The sequence below is a fragment of the Macadamia integrifolia genome, chromosome 12 (genome assembly GCF_013358625.1).
Source record: "Macadamia integrifolia cultivar HAES 741 chromosome 12, SCU_Mint_v3, whole genome shotgun sequence".
Taxonomy (NCBI): domain Eukaryota; kingdom Viridiplantae; phylum Streptophyta; class Magnoliopsida; order Proteales; family Proteaceae; genus Macadamia; species Macadamia integrifolia.
The window spans coordinates 26803576-26819890 of record NC_056568.1 but is presented as its reverse complement, the minus strand read 5'-3'; the positions used below and the strand labels follow the sequence as shown (position 1 = coordinate 26819890).

Genomic DNA, 16315 nt, shown 5'->3' with positions numbered 1-16315 from the left:
ACCTGAACAATGATGGAGCAAGGGGTTCCTTCCACTAAATTAGTCATATGTTAATATTGAAATTCCCATTTTTGCTAGCCCATTATATCAAGTCTTAAACATTGGGTTTTATATCTCCAAATAGGAAAATGCATTAGTTGAAATTTACTAAAATGTGTCTTCCCATGACTCCATTTCTCTACAAACAATTAGTGTGCGTATAATATGCCAACTTTTTTCAACAAATATTTGGAAAATAGTTAACGAGTAAGCCATTCAGGCTAGGATCCCACTCTCCATAGTCCATATGATGTGACTTTTCTTACCACATGAAAATATTTAATCATCTAATTATGGATGAAAATGCATGTCATTTTTTCATTTAAAAAAAAAAAAAGAAGAAGAAGAAGAATAAGGGTAAAAGCAACATTGAAACCGTGAGGGAAATTGATGAAATAACTCTTACATAGTGAACCATATTGTTAAAAATAAATTACATACATTTTAGGAAAAAAATAATACTGCCTAGCATTAATTGCACCAGACACATGACGTCGTGAAAAATGATCCATCCTCCTAGTTGGATGCCTATGTATGGACTCTCGTTGACCCCCTATGTTGGTGTAATAGCATTTTCATGAAAAACTTTAAGAAAAAATAATATTGTACTGTACGTGTAGGAAACACATAGAGATAGGGTATGTGGGAAAAAACCATGTTACCCTAAACACACAAAGCAGTGAAGATGCTATCACATACTCTCTCATTGGTCCCGCATGTTGCTGTTTTATGTGCCAATAGAATAGGATTCTTTTGCCCAAAACTTTAAACCAAGGGTGAATAAGTAGTCTCTTCATTTAACACGTTTTGACTACTTGGAGTCTAAACTAGTAAATGTCATTATTAACCCCCCACTCTTTATCTACGATCCACATCTACAGAGATTTAATTTTTTTTTCCTCAATCTATTCAATGGTCAACGTGACTGAAGAAAAACTCAGTCATACTTCAGATGTTAAAAGTTCATATTAAGATTCAATATCATATTCCTACCCCCCCCCCCTCAAAAAAAAAGTAGATACTATATGGGCCAATTTGCATCCATATGGTATATCGATACGTAATCTTAATGACTAATACCATGAACTAAATCCACTGACTTGTAAACGAAAAAGAACCAAATACATGGAAATTAGATTCTATGGAATATTCAGTAATAGATCATGGATGGCCCACTCTAATGGCAAATTGTGAGTATTGTAATCCATAAAGAAAAACCTAAAGTTAGTGGTCGAACTGGTCCAACCGGTGGTCGAGAGTTTACAAGGATCAACCGGTATCTTCCTTTTTATCGTTTGTGTAGGCCACCTAAGAAACTGCCACGTGTGTTCTCATAAGGGAGATTCGATTCAGCTCCAGACTCCAACAGAGTCGGATAACTTTCCAGATCTGTCATCTTAGTCCAATCACTATTCCCTGCTACTTCTATACATCCAGGGGTAATTTCGTCAATTTAACACGAAACGAGAATCATTCATCTGTAAGGTCTGGTCAAAATATCGTCTGCGTATACTCCTTCTTCTTCTTCCTTTTTACTCAAACTCTTCTCTTCGGATATAATAAAGGGTGGAGAAGAAAAAGGAGTCCCAGCGGAAGTGTTTCGATGGATCGTATTAGCTTTATCTGGTAACGTTTTTATGATCGCCAGAGAATCAAGAAGCGTGTAGTCGCGGGGATCTCACTGGTGAGTCTTCGATTTCGATATGTACTCGTATATTTCTTCTGCTATCTTATCACTTCGATTCGTTTTCCCTTATATTGATATCATAAATTAGGTATTATGACTAATATTTTTTTGTAAATTGATTGGTTTGACGTTTTGGGTTATCGAATTTGATTGAAGTGTGTGGGTTGGGGGGAGGTTTGATGTTCGGATTCCGAATAAAGTAAAACGATGAAAGATCGTACAGAGTTAAGAACAGCAAGTGTTTTAAGACTTTTTTGTTTTATTTAATTTGATTTTTCTTTGAGTGGTTCTTTATTATGCAAAGGGTTGCAGGTCATGGGACGTTTCCGGTGGTTGAAGGTGGCGATTTTATTCTCTCTACTTGCAGTTTCTGGTGGGAATGGTAATGTTCAATCTTTCATATTTTTATTTATTTATTTGATGTTTTAATTAAAATTCTCTGTAATTGCACATAAATTATTTATTTATTTAAATTGGGCGAGAGGGTGTGGGTATTATATTGATTTGCAGTCTTGTTGCTTTTGATGGAGTTCAGAGTGCTGATTTTGAAATTAATATCGGAAAGCTTCTAGGAAATATTTTTTTGAAGGATTCTTCTTTAGTTTATTTAAAAAAAAAAAAAATGAAGATGGTAGGACTTGCACACTTTGCAAGCTTCAGAAGGTTCACAGGCTTTTAAATCGTGTACCTGTTTTCCACATATAATGTTGTAACTGTGATTTGGTGATCATGCTTCAGTTTCAACAGTAGATTCTAGTGAATTATAGCATTCTGATTTGCAAAGTTACATCTTTTCATTAACAACCTAGGAGGATATTCACTTTGTTGATGCTTAGTCCAGACCTCCTTTTTTTTTTTTTTTTTTAACTTGAACTCTATCATCTAATGGATTAATGCTCTGTCTGAGATCCTATACCTTCCATCCGATCATTGCTTGGCACAATGCACAGCATGCTCACATGCTGATCGGTCAAAAAATTTGCAACATTGCTTACTTATTTTGCATTTAAACAGTCAGGATTAGCCATAAGCATTTTTTAACCTGTCCAATTTTGTAGTACAAGGCTTAAATGAGAGAAGGAAAAAGAAAAAAAAATCAAGTTGTTCAAGTGGCAGCAAAAAAAAAAAAAAAAAAAAAGTTGGACCTGTAGCCAGTAAGTAGTAACTAGCATTAGATTGTGGGAGGGTGGTTAGACCTCCTCTTTCTAAGCAATTGCAATATTTCATATTAGTTTTGACATGTTCAATACCTTTTACTGACAAGTTAAGGATTGTTATATAGAACGCTGTGCTTTCTGGTTTGATATTTTTGAATGTCTCCTTATTTTATCTTCATTATAGAGCTTACAGCCAATCACGAGGACCATTTACCTATCTACAATCGTACTCTTACAAAGTTATTGTTGGAGTATCAGGAGGACCATTTACCTGTCTACAATCATACTCTCGCAAAGATATTGGTGGAGTATGCTTCTGCGGTAAGCTTTTGAGTCGCACTCAACCCTACGTTTATATTGGTTTCCACTGCAAGTTGTACTTGACTGTTCCTGTTTGATTAAAGTAGTTCACTGTCCCTAAGTTTATAGTGGTTTCCACTGCTAGTTGTACTTTGATTATTCCTGTTTGATTAGGGTAGTTCTCTGTCCCTGCAAGCTGCCTTAGTTTATTGGTTAATTATCGTGCTGTGTATGATTTTATTGACCCAATTAGTTGGTTGTGGGTATTGTTAGAGTATAGATATCACACTCTCGAGGAATTCAGGACATTCTGTAAACTGTAAAAGTTAACAGATGTGTGCCTTATTTTGTAGGTGTACGTGTCAGACTTGACTGAACTTTTTACTTGGACATGCTCGAGATGTAATGATTTGACGAAGGTACTAGCTATGTGTTCTTGAGATTTTTTTTTTCCTTGATTTGATTGTTGTGGGAGTTTGGAGGTATTGTCCCCACTGCTGTGGCAAATTTTAAGTCTTCTTTTATGTTGAAGCAGGGATTTGAAATTATAGAGCTGATTGTAGATGTCCAACGCTGCTTACAGGTGCGTTCGCATATGACTATGTTATAGGCAGTTCAATGTATCTCTATGTTACAATGCTAGGATTTTCTTCTGCTCCCCCTAAGCTCTGATATCAGGGTAAATCTTTTATGCAGGCATTTGTTGGGGTGGCACAGGATCTTAATGCCATTGTAATTGCATTTAGGGGCACACAGGAACACAGGTATTGTTGGTGTCTGGCCAGCTTTTGTTTGTTAAATTTGTATGATTATTTTTCTTAGCACATATCAATTGAATGTAGTTGATGCCCATATAATTGGGTGGCGCAGCTGTGATAAAACTATATAATTGATTGGCTGTTATTTGCTTGTTTCTTCTTACGTTTGAAATGAGGGTAAGGATCTGGGAAGAAAGATTAGCATTACTTCTTGTTGCATTCTTTGTCTTGGTTGGAGTTGTTTGGACATGTCAATGGCAAAACACATTTAGGTTACATATAGGTCATCTGATTGTCTCAGTCTCATGTCCATGTTGTATTAGGAGGACTGCGGCTCTATTTTGAGTTGACCGACACTTTATTTATTTATTTATTTCTTCCGGGGGTGGGTGGGGCTGAGTTGAGAGAGAGATCAATGTGTTTGTCCCTATGTATATTTATCTATGAAAAGTTATATTGATGCCCTGGGTAGATTGTAAAAGAATAACCAGATTGCAAGGAAAAGGAATGGTAAATTAGGTATAGTTGTAAGGACTCTTGTTGACCTTCCTATAGCTAATGATTATCCTTTATCTCCCCACATCTGCTAGGCTTTATTTTTCCTTTGACAGTTGCAGAGTTTTAACCTTTAAATTTAATGAGTTATAACCATGAGTCATGCATTATAGTAATCGAAGGTGCCCACTCATTGTAGAAAGACCTATGTTGTATATGTGTTATCTATTTGGACATGTATTTATATTTAAAGACATTTACATAAGGTTATGGTTTTTGTGAAAGAACAACCACAAGATGAAAAAATGATGCCCGAGTTATTGCTGTCAAGAATCTTTTGTATGAGCCTGCTATAAGTAGTGGTTTGATATTAATTTGATCTCTTCCTGTAAGAGACTTCCCTGTCTAGCACTTTTTGTAATGTTATAACCAATAAAATGTGTATTACAGTTAGTCTGAGGTGGGGAACCTTATAAAAATGGTTTACTAGTTTGGAATTTCAGAACTTTTGACCAACCATATTGGTCAGAACTTAAACATTTATTCAAACTCATTTATTATCCATTAGTGGGAGAAGCGGTGGGAAAAGAAATGCATGGAATGGGGTCGACAACAAGTGTGGGTTTCAATGGAGTTGATTCAGTTGAATGGTGAGAGAGGATCCATGTAGTTGGGGTAAGAATAAGTTGAGTTGTGAGGTCCTATTTGCTAGGCAGCAATTGGTATTTTCTTTTTTGGGGGTGGGGGTGGGGGTGGGGGGTTGCATTGGTTTTCCTTAAATCTGGACGGGTTAGAAGTAATTCAGTTGGATTTATTATGAAGTTCAGCTTTTCCAATGCTGATTTTTTTCTATTCTTTTTCTCAAATTGAAGAATTTTGTGGACTGACTGCTTTTTTTTTTTAACAGCATACAGAATTGGATTGAGGATCTTTTTTGGAAGCAGCTTGATCTAGACTATCCAGGCATAGCTGGTGCAATGGTACATACTGTGAATTAACATTTTGGATTATACAAACGTTAAGACATGGCTGCACATATTTAAGAAAAATTCTTCATGGGTGATTTTCTTAATTTCATGCTCTAATTGTTGGATCCAGGTGCACCATGGATTTTATTCTGCATATCATAACACAACTATGCGCCCAGGGGTTCTTGATGCTGTTAAAAAGGCCAAGCAGTTATATGGTGACATTGATATTATGGTGACCGGTCATTCAATGGGAGGGGCTATGGCTTCCTTCTGTGCACTTGATCTTGCAGTAAGTACAATTCAACTTTTCTTTAGTGCTCAAAAGAAATTCTTTTAGAAATGTACTTGCATATTCTATGGCTTTCTTTCTGCCTAATGTGCCAACCTAGAATCTCTTCCCAAACTTTTTTTCCTTCTATTTTCAATCAAAGTAGATACCTTATATTCATACAATGGATAAAGCACATAAGTGAGAATAAGAAAATGACATGACATTGGAGATCATAAATTGGAAGGGAGAGATAAATTGACGGTCATAAGCTGGAAGGGAGAGATAAGTTTGCCACAATAGTGAAATGATTTTAGAGGACAGTTTATAAGTGAGAAAAAAGGAGCTGCTAACATGGAGTTATACTTAGGAACAGTGGAGGATGTTGTGAGAACTTTCACATGTAAATAAAAAGAAGAAAAGAAATATTAATATGGATTAGTAGAGAGGATTTAAATGGATAAAATGGTCCACCTTATTTCCCCAGGATAAGGTGGTGGAGCTTAAAAGGAGATACCTTGAAGTCATTTACTGATAAGGTGGTCAAACAAAGAAAGTGGGACTTTGAGGAAGACATTAATGTGATGTGGAACGGGATTACTACTCGTGTATTAAGAAAGTTGGTAAAGATGTCCTATGGGAATCAAAAGGAAAATGTCATTCCTCTAGGGAGACTTGGTGATGGGATGATTAAGTTCAAACAACCATTAAGACTAAGAAAACTAGTTTTAAGACATGGAAAAGGACGAAGGGTGTAGATGGTCTAAGAAGGTATAAATTTTCTAGAAATGAAGCTGAAAGATTGTGGGAAAGCAAGGGCTAAGAAATATGATGATCTTTATGATAACTTGAACACAAAGGAAGGGGGGAAAAAGCTATCTACAAGATAGCTAAAATGAGAGAAAGGGAGACTAGAGATTTCAGCCATTTTACATGTATTGAAAGTGAAGATGGTAGAGTACTAAGGTGGGATGTGGACATTAAGGAGAGATGGAAAGAGTAATTCTACAGCCTACTAAATGAATACATTTTGAGTAATAGCGGCCAAGAATACTGCATTACTTATTAATACACAACATGGCGTAGATATATACATAATATTAAGGTGTTTGAATATTGAATTTCTTACCCAAAAAACAAAAAAAAAAAAGGTTTTTTGAGTTAAAGAAGCTTTAAGAAAGATGAAAGTAGACAAGGCGCCAGGCCCAAATGGGGTCATAATAGAAGTGTGGAAGAGATTAGGAATATCTGGTTTATCTTGAACTGAAATAACTATATACACATTGTATGTATTTTAATTTAATGAATCCGAGGGCTGAAATCAATGCTCTGATACCTTGTAAGAGTAACAGAACCTGAATCAGTACCTGGACATGAGGAAGAGAGAAATCAAGAAGAAGGGAAGATTAGAGAAGACAAGAGAACACAGCCCACGATTGCCGTGGGGCTGGGGATCTATTTCTATTAGTCATGAAAGCAAATTACAAGACTGGGTCCACGACTAGGACCAACTTACATGAAGAGGAAATAACAAACTAAGACATTACATTAATACCTATAACACTCATAAGGAGGAAAGACACACACTTAAACCCATTAGTTGACACTAACAGTAATATATCTTAACACTTCTTAATGAGTAATTTGTGGATGCAATTAAATTCGCTGTCAGTTGCATCTTGAGTTTCAAATTGGCCAACAAAAGTTTTCTCTTTTATCAGTTAAACCTTCCTTGAATTGTATTCTTTTCTTCCTCCTGCTGTTGGATGTTTATTCTTTGATGAACGTTTTGGTTATTTTTTCTCTTTGATGTAGTTTCTTTGGTGTTAATCATGTAGATTTTTTGTTCTCCAGTTTTTGTAGATTGACACTGAAAGATTTTTTTCTCCTTCTGTAACTGTGTGCCAGGTTAATCATGGAGCCCGCATTGTCCAGCTTATGACATTTGGACAGCCCCGTGTTGGCAATTCAGTTTTTGTGTCTTACTTTAGTGACCATGTACCAAATACAATTCGTATCACAAATGACCATGATATCGTGCCGCATTTGCCTCCATACTATTCTTATTTCCCAAAGAAGACATATACACACTTTCCAAGAGAGGTACAGTCTACAAGACTACAACAGAAAATTTTGTCTATATCCTTGCAGGTTGCGATCATTTTCTGCTAATGAAACTGTAATTAACCATGTAGATCCATCAGTGAACTATTTGTTCTGGGATTTATTTCTATAATATAATCTTTGTTTTTTGATATATTGTCAAATCTTGAACTGCTTCTTGAAACTTGTTATGTCCATTGCCCCCCCTTCCCCCCCCTCTTTTGTTTTTCATTGGAATCTTAGTGACCAATTTTGACATGATGACAAGGTGCGATTACATGGATACTTCATGTAGAAGAGCCAGATGAGCCCCAAGTTGAATAGTGGGTTATGAGCTCCTGCACACACACCCCTCACCAAACACATGCGTTCACTCCCCTCACATACACACCACCTTTAAAAGAAAGAAAAACATCACCACAGATGTTATTTGATTGACATCAGGCACAGTTATTCTCGAATTCCAGTTATAATGTAGTCTTTGCTTGAAAAATTGTCACATTCTTGGAAGGCAAATGGATTTATATATGTGTCTGATATAACATAGAGAAGCAACAACTGTTGGAACCGTCATAAAATTTACTCAATGTCCAATGTTTCCTTTCTCTAATTCTAGGTGTGGATCTACAACATTGGAGTTGACAGTCTGGTTTACACAGTTGAGAAGGTCTGCGATGGTTCTGGTGAAGATCCAACTTGTTGCAGGTAACATTTCTTTCTAACAAACCTAATTTTGTTAGCATACCTTTTACCATCTCTGAACTTTGTTCGTTATGTGCAGATCTGTGGCAGGCAACAGCATCTTCGATCACTTGGCGTATTTTGGTGTTGATTTACGGGCTAAAACTTGGGGTTCTTGCAAAATGGTAACGGATTCCTATACGTTGAGCTATGGTAAAACAGATCTCAATGGAAACATAATCTTGTCGAGGAATCCTGCCATATCAGTGTCTAAACTAAATACACAAACAGCTGTTCTGTAACTTATTTGGGGATAAGAGGATGATTTGCCATTAAGAATGGATGAGACCAGTCGGGCTTATATTTTATCGCAGGGGAGAAAGGAAGTTCAGATGAGATCCTTGCAAGGGGGAGTTTGGGAGGAATTTTTGTATATAATTGTTAAGTCATGTACATCTTCACCACTTGTTGTATAATATGGAGGCTCATGGAGTTCCATTTATGTTGTAGCTATGGAGTTTTTTCTTACATGTCTCAGTGAAGCTTCAGTTTTATTTTCAAGATCGTGAGATGTGTGTTGTTATTTTCTTGTAATTACTAATTCATATATAGAATGTGTATATATAGTTGTCTTGTAAATTGATGCTGGAGGCTTGGAAGATCAACTGTAGGAAATGATTAGGTTTTTATCATTTTTGGTGTGGAAATGATAGCTTAGGACTCAATAAGATGATGGTGCAGATTTAGGGATTTCAATAGCAAATCATCATCATCTGTGTTTTGGGATAGCAGTTTCTTTTTTCAGGAGGCGTGTGGTTCTGAGTTCAACTTCTCTTACCTTTTGGACTCACTCATATGGGGTTTTTAGTGATCGTCATTGCTTTCGCTGAAAGTTGAATGGTTCACATTCAATCCTGGTGTGATCCGGTCCACGTGGTTGTGGGGTTAGTATGGATCCATGGGATTAGTCACGTCGAAAGCCCGAATATCTATTGTTAACAAAAAAGATACGAGTTCCATTTTTCAAGATAAATGGATATCTGTGTTTTTTGAGTTACCAAAAACAGAGGGTATGGGTAGAGTAGTCACCCTGTTGAGGTATATAAAACAGGCTTTGAAAATTTGTCTTAAAAAATTGAACCATGAAAATGACCAAATCTACCGTCCACCACAGCCTTATGATGGCCGAGTGGGGTGTGTGTGGGTTTTCTTGGTGGTGTCTTTGGCTTATCTATGTGGCCTCATACGGCAGCCAATAGAAGGGTAGGGATCAGAATCTATTGTGGGTCTCAATCAATTAATGTCAAAATAATAAATAGGAGAAATGAACACTCCTTGGTCGTGCAGCTTCTGTACTCAAACACAGAGGGCAATGGAATAATACTCCCACCCCTTGCAATATAAAGAAAAATCTACCCCTTATTTATGTTCAAGAGCATGCATTGATTGGCGCCGGATTAATGCAGGGCTGCACGATCAATAAGTGTTCTTTTCCCCTGATAAATGTGATTCTCTCTTATATGGCATGGGCAATCGGCAAGTGTTGGTTAAAATTGATTTAAACTGAACCGACCCAATAAACCTAAAACCGGTTACAATCAAATCTCATTTTAACGGTTCAGTTTCGATTTGATGTATAAAATTGGTTTAAACTGAACCGACCGTTTCACAGTCCAACGGGAAAGCTCCAAGATAAAGAATCAATCTAGTCCAGACTCCAGACGTATAAGCAAAGCAAAGGAAATTGGTGGGACTCACCATTTGAAAGCTATTTTACACATATTCTATAGATGTGAGTCCAAGGGGAAAATACCTTTACCAACAAAAATAAAAAGAGTCCAGGGGAAAATGGAGGATGTTGCTGAGACTCATAATTGTAGTGATTCTTTGGTTTTAAAAACTCTTAAAAGTAGCAAAAGATTTTTTTTTTAAAATTAATAAAAAGTTATTCAGTAGCAAAAGATGATCTATCTATTCTAAGCTTCTAATCATTAATGATCAATTTTTTTTTTCTCCCATTAGACACACCTTGGGCCACTCACATGGTGGTATTTAGTGTCATTCATTGCTTACAGTAAAAGTTGAATGGTTTTATTCAACCCTGATATGATCAGGTCCATACAGTTGTGGAGTCAGTATAGACTTGCAAGACTAATCAAGCGACTCAGACCTAAGGCCTAGATACCCATCGTTAGCAAAAAAAAATGGGAAAGTTTTGATTTTTGAATGCCCATCTAACTGTCATGTGGCAGAGACTAAGGGTACTTTAGATCTTTGACAATAAAGAATGAAAATTAACGATGACAAAAGCAAGGGTTTTTTAAACTTCCAAAAAAATGGCCAAAAAGATTTTCTCTTCTATCAAACTTTTTCTAATTTATGTTTGAAGCAAGTTTATTTATATCCATGGTGCGGAGAAAAGTCCAATCCATCCCAAAAACGCTAGAATCAACCCCTAAGATCCGAAACCAAACCTATTTAGTTAGGAATAAGGATTCATGATAGAGTTTAATTGACTTTGTTTTATCTAAAAAAAAGTATGCATCAACTAGTGATAATGAGTAGTGTTAATGGGGTTGGTAGCCTAATGGAAAGAAGCCCTTGCCCCAATAGTGCACCGTTTAGATCCATTGGTTGTGGATTCGAATTGGCGCATTATACTATTGCTCGTTGATTCTGTGAAAATGTTGCTTGTCGTATGAGGCTTTGACCTAAAGGCTATAATGAGTACCATGGAGCATGGTTTCAAGTATTAATATCGTATCGGTCATATCGTATTGGTATCGACTGAGACCAATCCTCAATCCCTAAACAATCAGGATCAATTACCCGTATTGTTTCAAAAGTAAAATAGTAAAACAACATATATTTTTTTTTTCTGAAAAACAAGAGGCAAAAGTGATCGATATACAACGATCCTCTACCGATACCAAGAATTAAATCCATGCCATGGAGTACTTTAAAAAAAAAATAATAATAATAAAAAAAGGAAAATCCAAGATAACTTCATTTGGTTTCAATACCTTGTCAGTCCACGGTTCTTTTAAAATATCATTATCTGAAATGAATCACACCATGAGAGAGAGAGATCGTGAAACTGGGAGATTGGTCAGCCTTCGAGGGTCCTCTAAGGAGGGAAGAAGAGGGGCCCACTGTTATGTAAGAATTGGATGCATCATAGTTAGCAAATGGGAGATCTGAATGGTCCTGTGGGTCCCCTTTTCTTATAGATTTTTCGTCTCAGAATTCTTTGGATAACGGCGAACCCCAACCAATCACACACACGCAGACACTCTCTCTCTATCTCTCTTCGCCTGCAACTTTTATTACTTTATGTAGAGGATAGGTAGCATATAAATGTGACTCGCTCTCTCTCTCTATCTTTCTCTCGTTTTTTGTTTTCCTATTCGGGACGTTCCATCATCCATCTTTCCAAATCAGGCAACTTTGGCATCCTTCCATTTCTTCATCTTTCCGTGCCCTAATTTTTCCTCTGCAATGGAAGCTACTGCCAATGAACGTCTCGATTTCGGGAAGATGGGATATGGGTTTTTCTCTATTTCTCTCTTCTTTGATTCATTATTATCTGTTTCTCGTTTTGGATTTTGTTGTTGATCTAGTCTTTTTGGGTTTTTGTTCATTCAGATGCAAGCATTACCGGAGAAGATGCAAAATTCGAGCTCCCTGCTGCAACGAGATCTTCTCTTGTCGTCACTGCCACAACGAGGCTATGGTAAGAAACTTTCTGCAATTACTTCCAATGTTTTCTCATGAAATTTCTTCTTGTTCAAATTCATTAATGTTTGTGCTTTCTTTGGTTACACCAGAGCACCCTCAGCAACCCCCATGATTGGCATGATCTTGTTAGGCATAATGTTCAGCAAGTAATTTCAACTACCGATTACCTTTCCATTCAAATCTTCCCCTCCCAATTCTTTGGTTTTCTTGGCGTTCTGTTTTTCCATATTGAATTCGAGCTTGAGCTGATGAAGAATGGCGTTTAAATTGACGTTTCAGGTCGTTTGTGCAGTTTGTGACACTGAGCAGCAGGTGAGTTTGATTGTGCAGTTGGGCTTATATATCATTTCCCTGTTTTTATTCTGTTTTTCTCTGATATCATAAGTTAATTTCTTGGATATGCTTACATCTCAGGTTTCTCGGCTCTGTTCGAACTGTGGTGTCAATATGGGTGAATACTTCTGTGAAGTCTGCAAGTTCTACGATGACGATGTGAGATATTTAATGCTTGCTTCCTGCTTTCTATCGTTTCTTTTGTTTCAATGCCGTAGCTTGATATTACTAGACCAGAACCCCAGGTAGTGATCATTTCTGTTAACTCTTGTTGCAGACTAGCAAACGGCAGTTTCATTGTGATGACTGTGGGATTTGCAGGTGGGCAACTTGTCCATAACCAGTTATCTTAGGTTTCTAATTTCTCATTACTTTTTATCCATGGTGAAGTTACATACCCATCTTTGTCTTTGATGTCTTGATCAGAATCGGTGGCCGTGAGAATTTTTTTCACTGCAAGAAGTGTGGTATGCACTCTTTTGCGCTGCTTTATGTTTTACTAGCTTGTTGGTTATTGTAAATGGAATATTAGCGTGATGGAGGGATTATGTGTTTTTCCCTCAACTCTCATTACATTCTATTGAGAAGGGAAAAAAAAAAAAGAAAAAGAAAAAGAGAGGGAGACATTCTTTAGCAAAACCACAAAACAACCCTGTCTCACTTTTTGAATTTTATAACTAATAATGTGTTATATCAATACTTACTCCTTGAGCGGTATTGTTTGATTGAAAGCTTGCTGGAAGCCACTGAGACTGTATTTTGGTCAAGTGAATTGAGCTTCCTAGAGCTTAAGATGATTGATTAATAGATATTAGTTAATGACTTATTTTTTAAGTGAGTGAAATGGTGCATGGAAGGCCAACAAGTAGAGTGACTGGGCAAAGGATGACTTATGTTTAAGTGATCTTAAGAGACAGGCATGCTTGTTGGTCTATAAAAGCTAGTTGAAGGGAAAAGCAGTAAATGACTTTGACAAGGTGAGAGATTGCCGATTGAGATGGTTTGGTATAGTTGAAGGAAGACAAAAAAAATGAAACAATGGTGAAGGGAAAGCTGTGAACGACTTGTGTTGAACTGGTTAGAAAAGATAATGGTGCAGTACTTGTTTAACATAGCATGTTTGTTTATGTTTATGTTTATTTATTTATTTTTTTCCTTTTCAAGCATGTGCCAAAGTTGAGATGTTTCACAGTGCCTGTAGCACATCTATTAAGTCTTTTATAAATACTGAAATAAATCTGCTTGATCTAGCCATAGTTGAAGCCTATCATTTCTTATTTCCATGCAATGTTTTCTTACTCCACATGCCAGCTACTAGCTGATGTACATAAGCTTCTCTGAAATTTGACATCATTATAGATAGGCAATAGTAATACTCATTGCATTGTACAGTGCACAAATACTACTTATGGGCATGTGACTGCAGAGTGATTCCTTTTGGTGCAGTTTTAGTTTTATTCTCATTAAAAGAAAATAAAAGAGAAGAAAAAGATGTATGTAGCTATGCCTGCTATTACTCAAACTGCATACTGCTTCAAGTCAGAAGTAAATTTTAGGTTTCCCTTGTTAACACCTTGTAAGGGTACAGGTTCTTGCTATGCGGTTGGTCTACGTGATAATCACTTGTGTGTGGAGAACTCCATGCGACACCATTGTCCTATATGTTATGAGGTTTGGGTCATAAATGTTCAGTTTTGTTTTGTTTTGTCGCTTTCAAATGATTTTTAATTTCAACTTTGCTGCATTACATGGCAGTATCTTTTTGACTCTTTGAAAGAGACAAGAGTTATGAAGTGTGGCCATACAATGCACATGGAATGTTATTATGAGATGATGAAGCATGATCAGTAAGTTCTAGTAATACCATGAATTTTTTTCGACTTTGGCCTGTTTAATGGCAATTAGATCCTAAGTGTGTGTGTGTGTTTTTTTTTTGTTGACCAGATATTGTTGTCCCATATGCTCAAAGTCAATCATTGACATGTCTTCAGCCTGGAGGAAAATTGACGAGGAGGTATGGTTGTTTTTTGGCTTACTGTAAAATAATGGATTGGTAACATTTTTCTTGTGTACAACATGGTTTGCAGAGATGGTTGACAATCACTTCCAAACTTAATGTAGAACTTGTGGTCAGGTGATAGATATAACTTGTTTATCAATTGATGGTTTGCATATTATTTTATGAATCAGCAGGATATACATTTGGTTGAAATTCACTGTGTGACCTGATTTAAGTATACAAAATATCTTATTCTTCATGTTTATTATCTTTGTACAAATAAATCAATGGTTTCTCTCTCTCTCTCTCTCTCTCTCTCTTGATAGAACCAATGATTTCTGTTATTTAGTACATTTGATATTGGATTCGTTTATCCAATTTTAATCTCTATTAACGCGGTGAAAAATTGCCACTTTTCAGGTTCAGGCGACAGTCATGCCTGAAGATTACCGGTATAAAAAGGTGCTTACTTCATGCTTTACTTTTCTCTCTTAATTTGAATGCCAGTTTAGAGAGCCTCCATACCCTGTTCTAATGTGGACATTTTATTCATCAGTTCCGGGATTCACTACCAGCAATATAAAGATACTACTTGCATTATATGGTGATGCACTGCTTATCACTGGGGCAATCTAGTTGTATATGCTATAGTAAAAATAGTATTGTGAGATAGATAATAGCGGTGGTCATTTGTGCACAAATCAGATGATTGGTGCATGGTTAACTGAAGCCCAGCTATCTTCGTTGTGTTTTTTCCCCATATGTTCTTGTTGGTCATCACACTAAGCTTGTTGAGTAAAAACTGCATTGAGAAGTGATTTTCTGTTGCAGGTGTGGATCCTTTGTAATGATTGCAATGACACCACTGAAGTCTTCTTTCACATAATTGGGCATAAATGCAGTGACTGCAATTCCTACAATACCCGAACCATATCCCCTCCAGTTCTCCCTCAGTGACCATATCATTGGCATTGGAAGATCCATTCATTTATGCTTGGAGGGATACATTCTTTGCTAGCCAAAGGTCAAGGTCATGTTTCCAGTAATCTGTTGTAAGCATCATCTAATCATGTCAAAATGGGGTGTTAGTGGGTGTTTTGCTAGTTTCTGTCATTGAGCATTCGAATGTCAAATTTGTCATTGATTGTGTACTATACCATACCGATGCTTGGGAACTATCCAGTGAGAACTGTAACTAGTGATGCGTCCATCGGTAATTTGAGTTTTAAGGACACAATTTTATTTGCATGTGTGTTGATTCCAGGTCTCTTATACCACAAGCGAAAGACTTTTTCCAGCTGATCTAGCTAACACCTTCACGATAAACGGGTTGGTGGACCTGGTGGTTGGTTTTAAAGATTTAAATAATGACACTCTTAGCTCGGTATTTGGTTGGAAGTATGGTGAAACAGATCTTCTCACTCGACTTCTAACCAGAAGAGAGATAAATATGTACTGTTTGGAAACAGAGGATCTATAAAAATTGGGATTGAACAGGGATTTATTGACATGCACGTGAGGCGTTGAAGAAGCAAGTGTCCTAAACTAGGAAGCCGTGGTGCTATATGCGTGTGATATAAGTTTCTTATTTGAGAGTTTAGGAATAGTCTAAGAGGATCAGATGTCATTGATGAAAACCCCAAAGACATTCTTGGCTAAATTATTGAATCTACTACGTCCTATTCAACGTTTCAAGGAGGGACAAGCCTTACCTATTCAACATTTCAAGGAGGGACAATCCTTATATGTTAGGTGACTTATTTTTCAACACTTTTGAGCCTGTATA

The 16315-nt window shown here is 36.7% G+C and overlaps 2 protein-coding genes across 8 annotated transcripts; both read left to right on the top strand.

The window, feature by feature from the left end:
- Positions 1-1555: 1555 nt before the first annotated feature.
- Positions 1556-9020, top strand: LOC122057090 (lipase-like). 6 transcript variants are annotated; one of them, XM_042619087.1, is made up of 11 exons: positions 1556-1723; positions 2039-2108; positions 3077-3204; positions 3537-3602; positions 3719-3766; positions 3880-3947; positions 5344-5416; positions 5535-5696; positions 7584-7778; positions 8395-8483; positions 8560-9020. In XM_042619087.1, exons 2-11 carry the CDS (start codon positions 2042-2044, stop codon positions 8759-8761), a joined length of 1098 nt encoding a protein of 365 aa, XP_042475021.1. In that variant the 5' UTR covers positions 1556-1723; positions 2039-2041; the 3' UTR covers positions 8762-9020. The 6 variants fall into 6 exon arrangements, with proteins under 6 accessions (XP_042475021.1, XP_042475022.1, XP_042475023.1 ...); XM_042619088.1 differs by having other exon boundaries at positions 2031-2108; XM_042619089.1 differs by having other exon boundaries at positions 1557-1723; positions 3142-3204.
- Positions 9021-11814: 2794 nt separating this feature from the next.
- On the top strand, positions 11815-15777 carry LOC122056971 (E3 ubiquitin-protein ligase MIEL1-like). Of its 2 annotated transcripts, XM_042618952.1 has the most exons (12): positions 11815-12007; positions 12105-12192; positions 12287-12343; positions 12477-12509; positions 12612-12689; positions 12808-12851; positions 12957-12997; positions 14119-14201; positions 14286-14377; positions 14475-14544; positions 14950-14991; positions 15361-15777. In XM_042618952.1, the coding sequence occupies exons 1-12, from the start codon at positions 11958-11960 to the stop codon at positions 15484-15486; spliced, it is 804 nt and encodes a 267-aa protein (XP_042474886.1). In that variant the 5' UTR covers positions 11815-11957; the 3' UTR covers positions 15487-15777. The 2 variants fall into 2 exon arrangements, with proteins under 2 accessions (XP_042474886.1, XP_042474885.1); XM_042618951.1 differs by having other exon boundaries at positions 11817-12192.
- Positions 15778-16315: the final 538 nt, after the last annotated feature.

Bases quoted from the DNA above. Each gene is read 5' to 3' on its own strand.
- LOC122057090 (XM_042619085.1), top strand. From the start codon at position 2,042: ATGGGACGTTTCCGGTGGTTGAAGGTGGCGATTTTATTCTCTCTACTT. The intron at 2,109-3,067 runs GTAATGTTCAAT...TCTTCATTATAG, and splicing joins TGCAGTTTCTGGTGGGAATG to AGCTTACAGCCAATCACGAG. The intron at 3,603-3,718 runs GTACTAGCTATG...ATGTTGAAGCAG, and splicing joins GATGTAATGATTTGACGAAG to GGATTTGAAATTATAGAGCT.
- LOC122056971 (XM_042618951.1), top strand. From the start codon at position 11,974: ATGAACGTCTCGATTTCGGGAAGATGGGATATGGGTTTTTCTCTATTT. The intron at 12,193-12,286 runs GTAAGAAACTTT...TGGTTACACCAG, and splicing joins ACTGCCACAACGAGGCTATG to AGCACCCTCAGCAACCCCCA. The intron at 12,344-12,476 runs GTAATTTCAACT...TTGACGTTTCAG, and splicing joins TTAGGCATAATGTTCAGCAA to GTCGTTTGTGCAGTTTGTGA.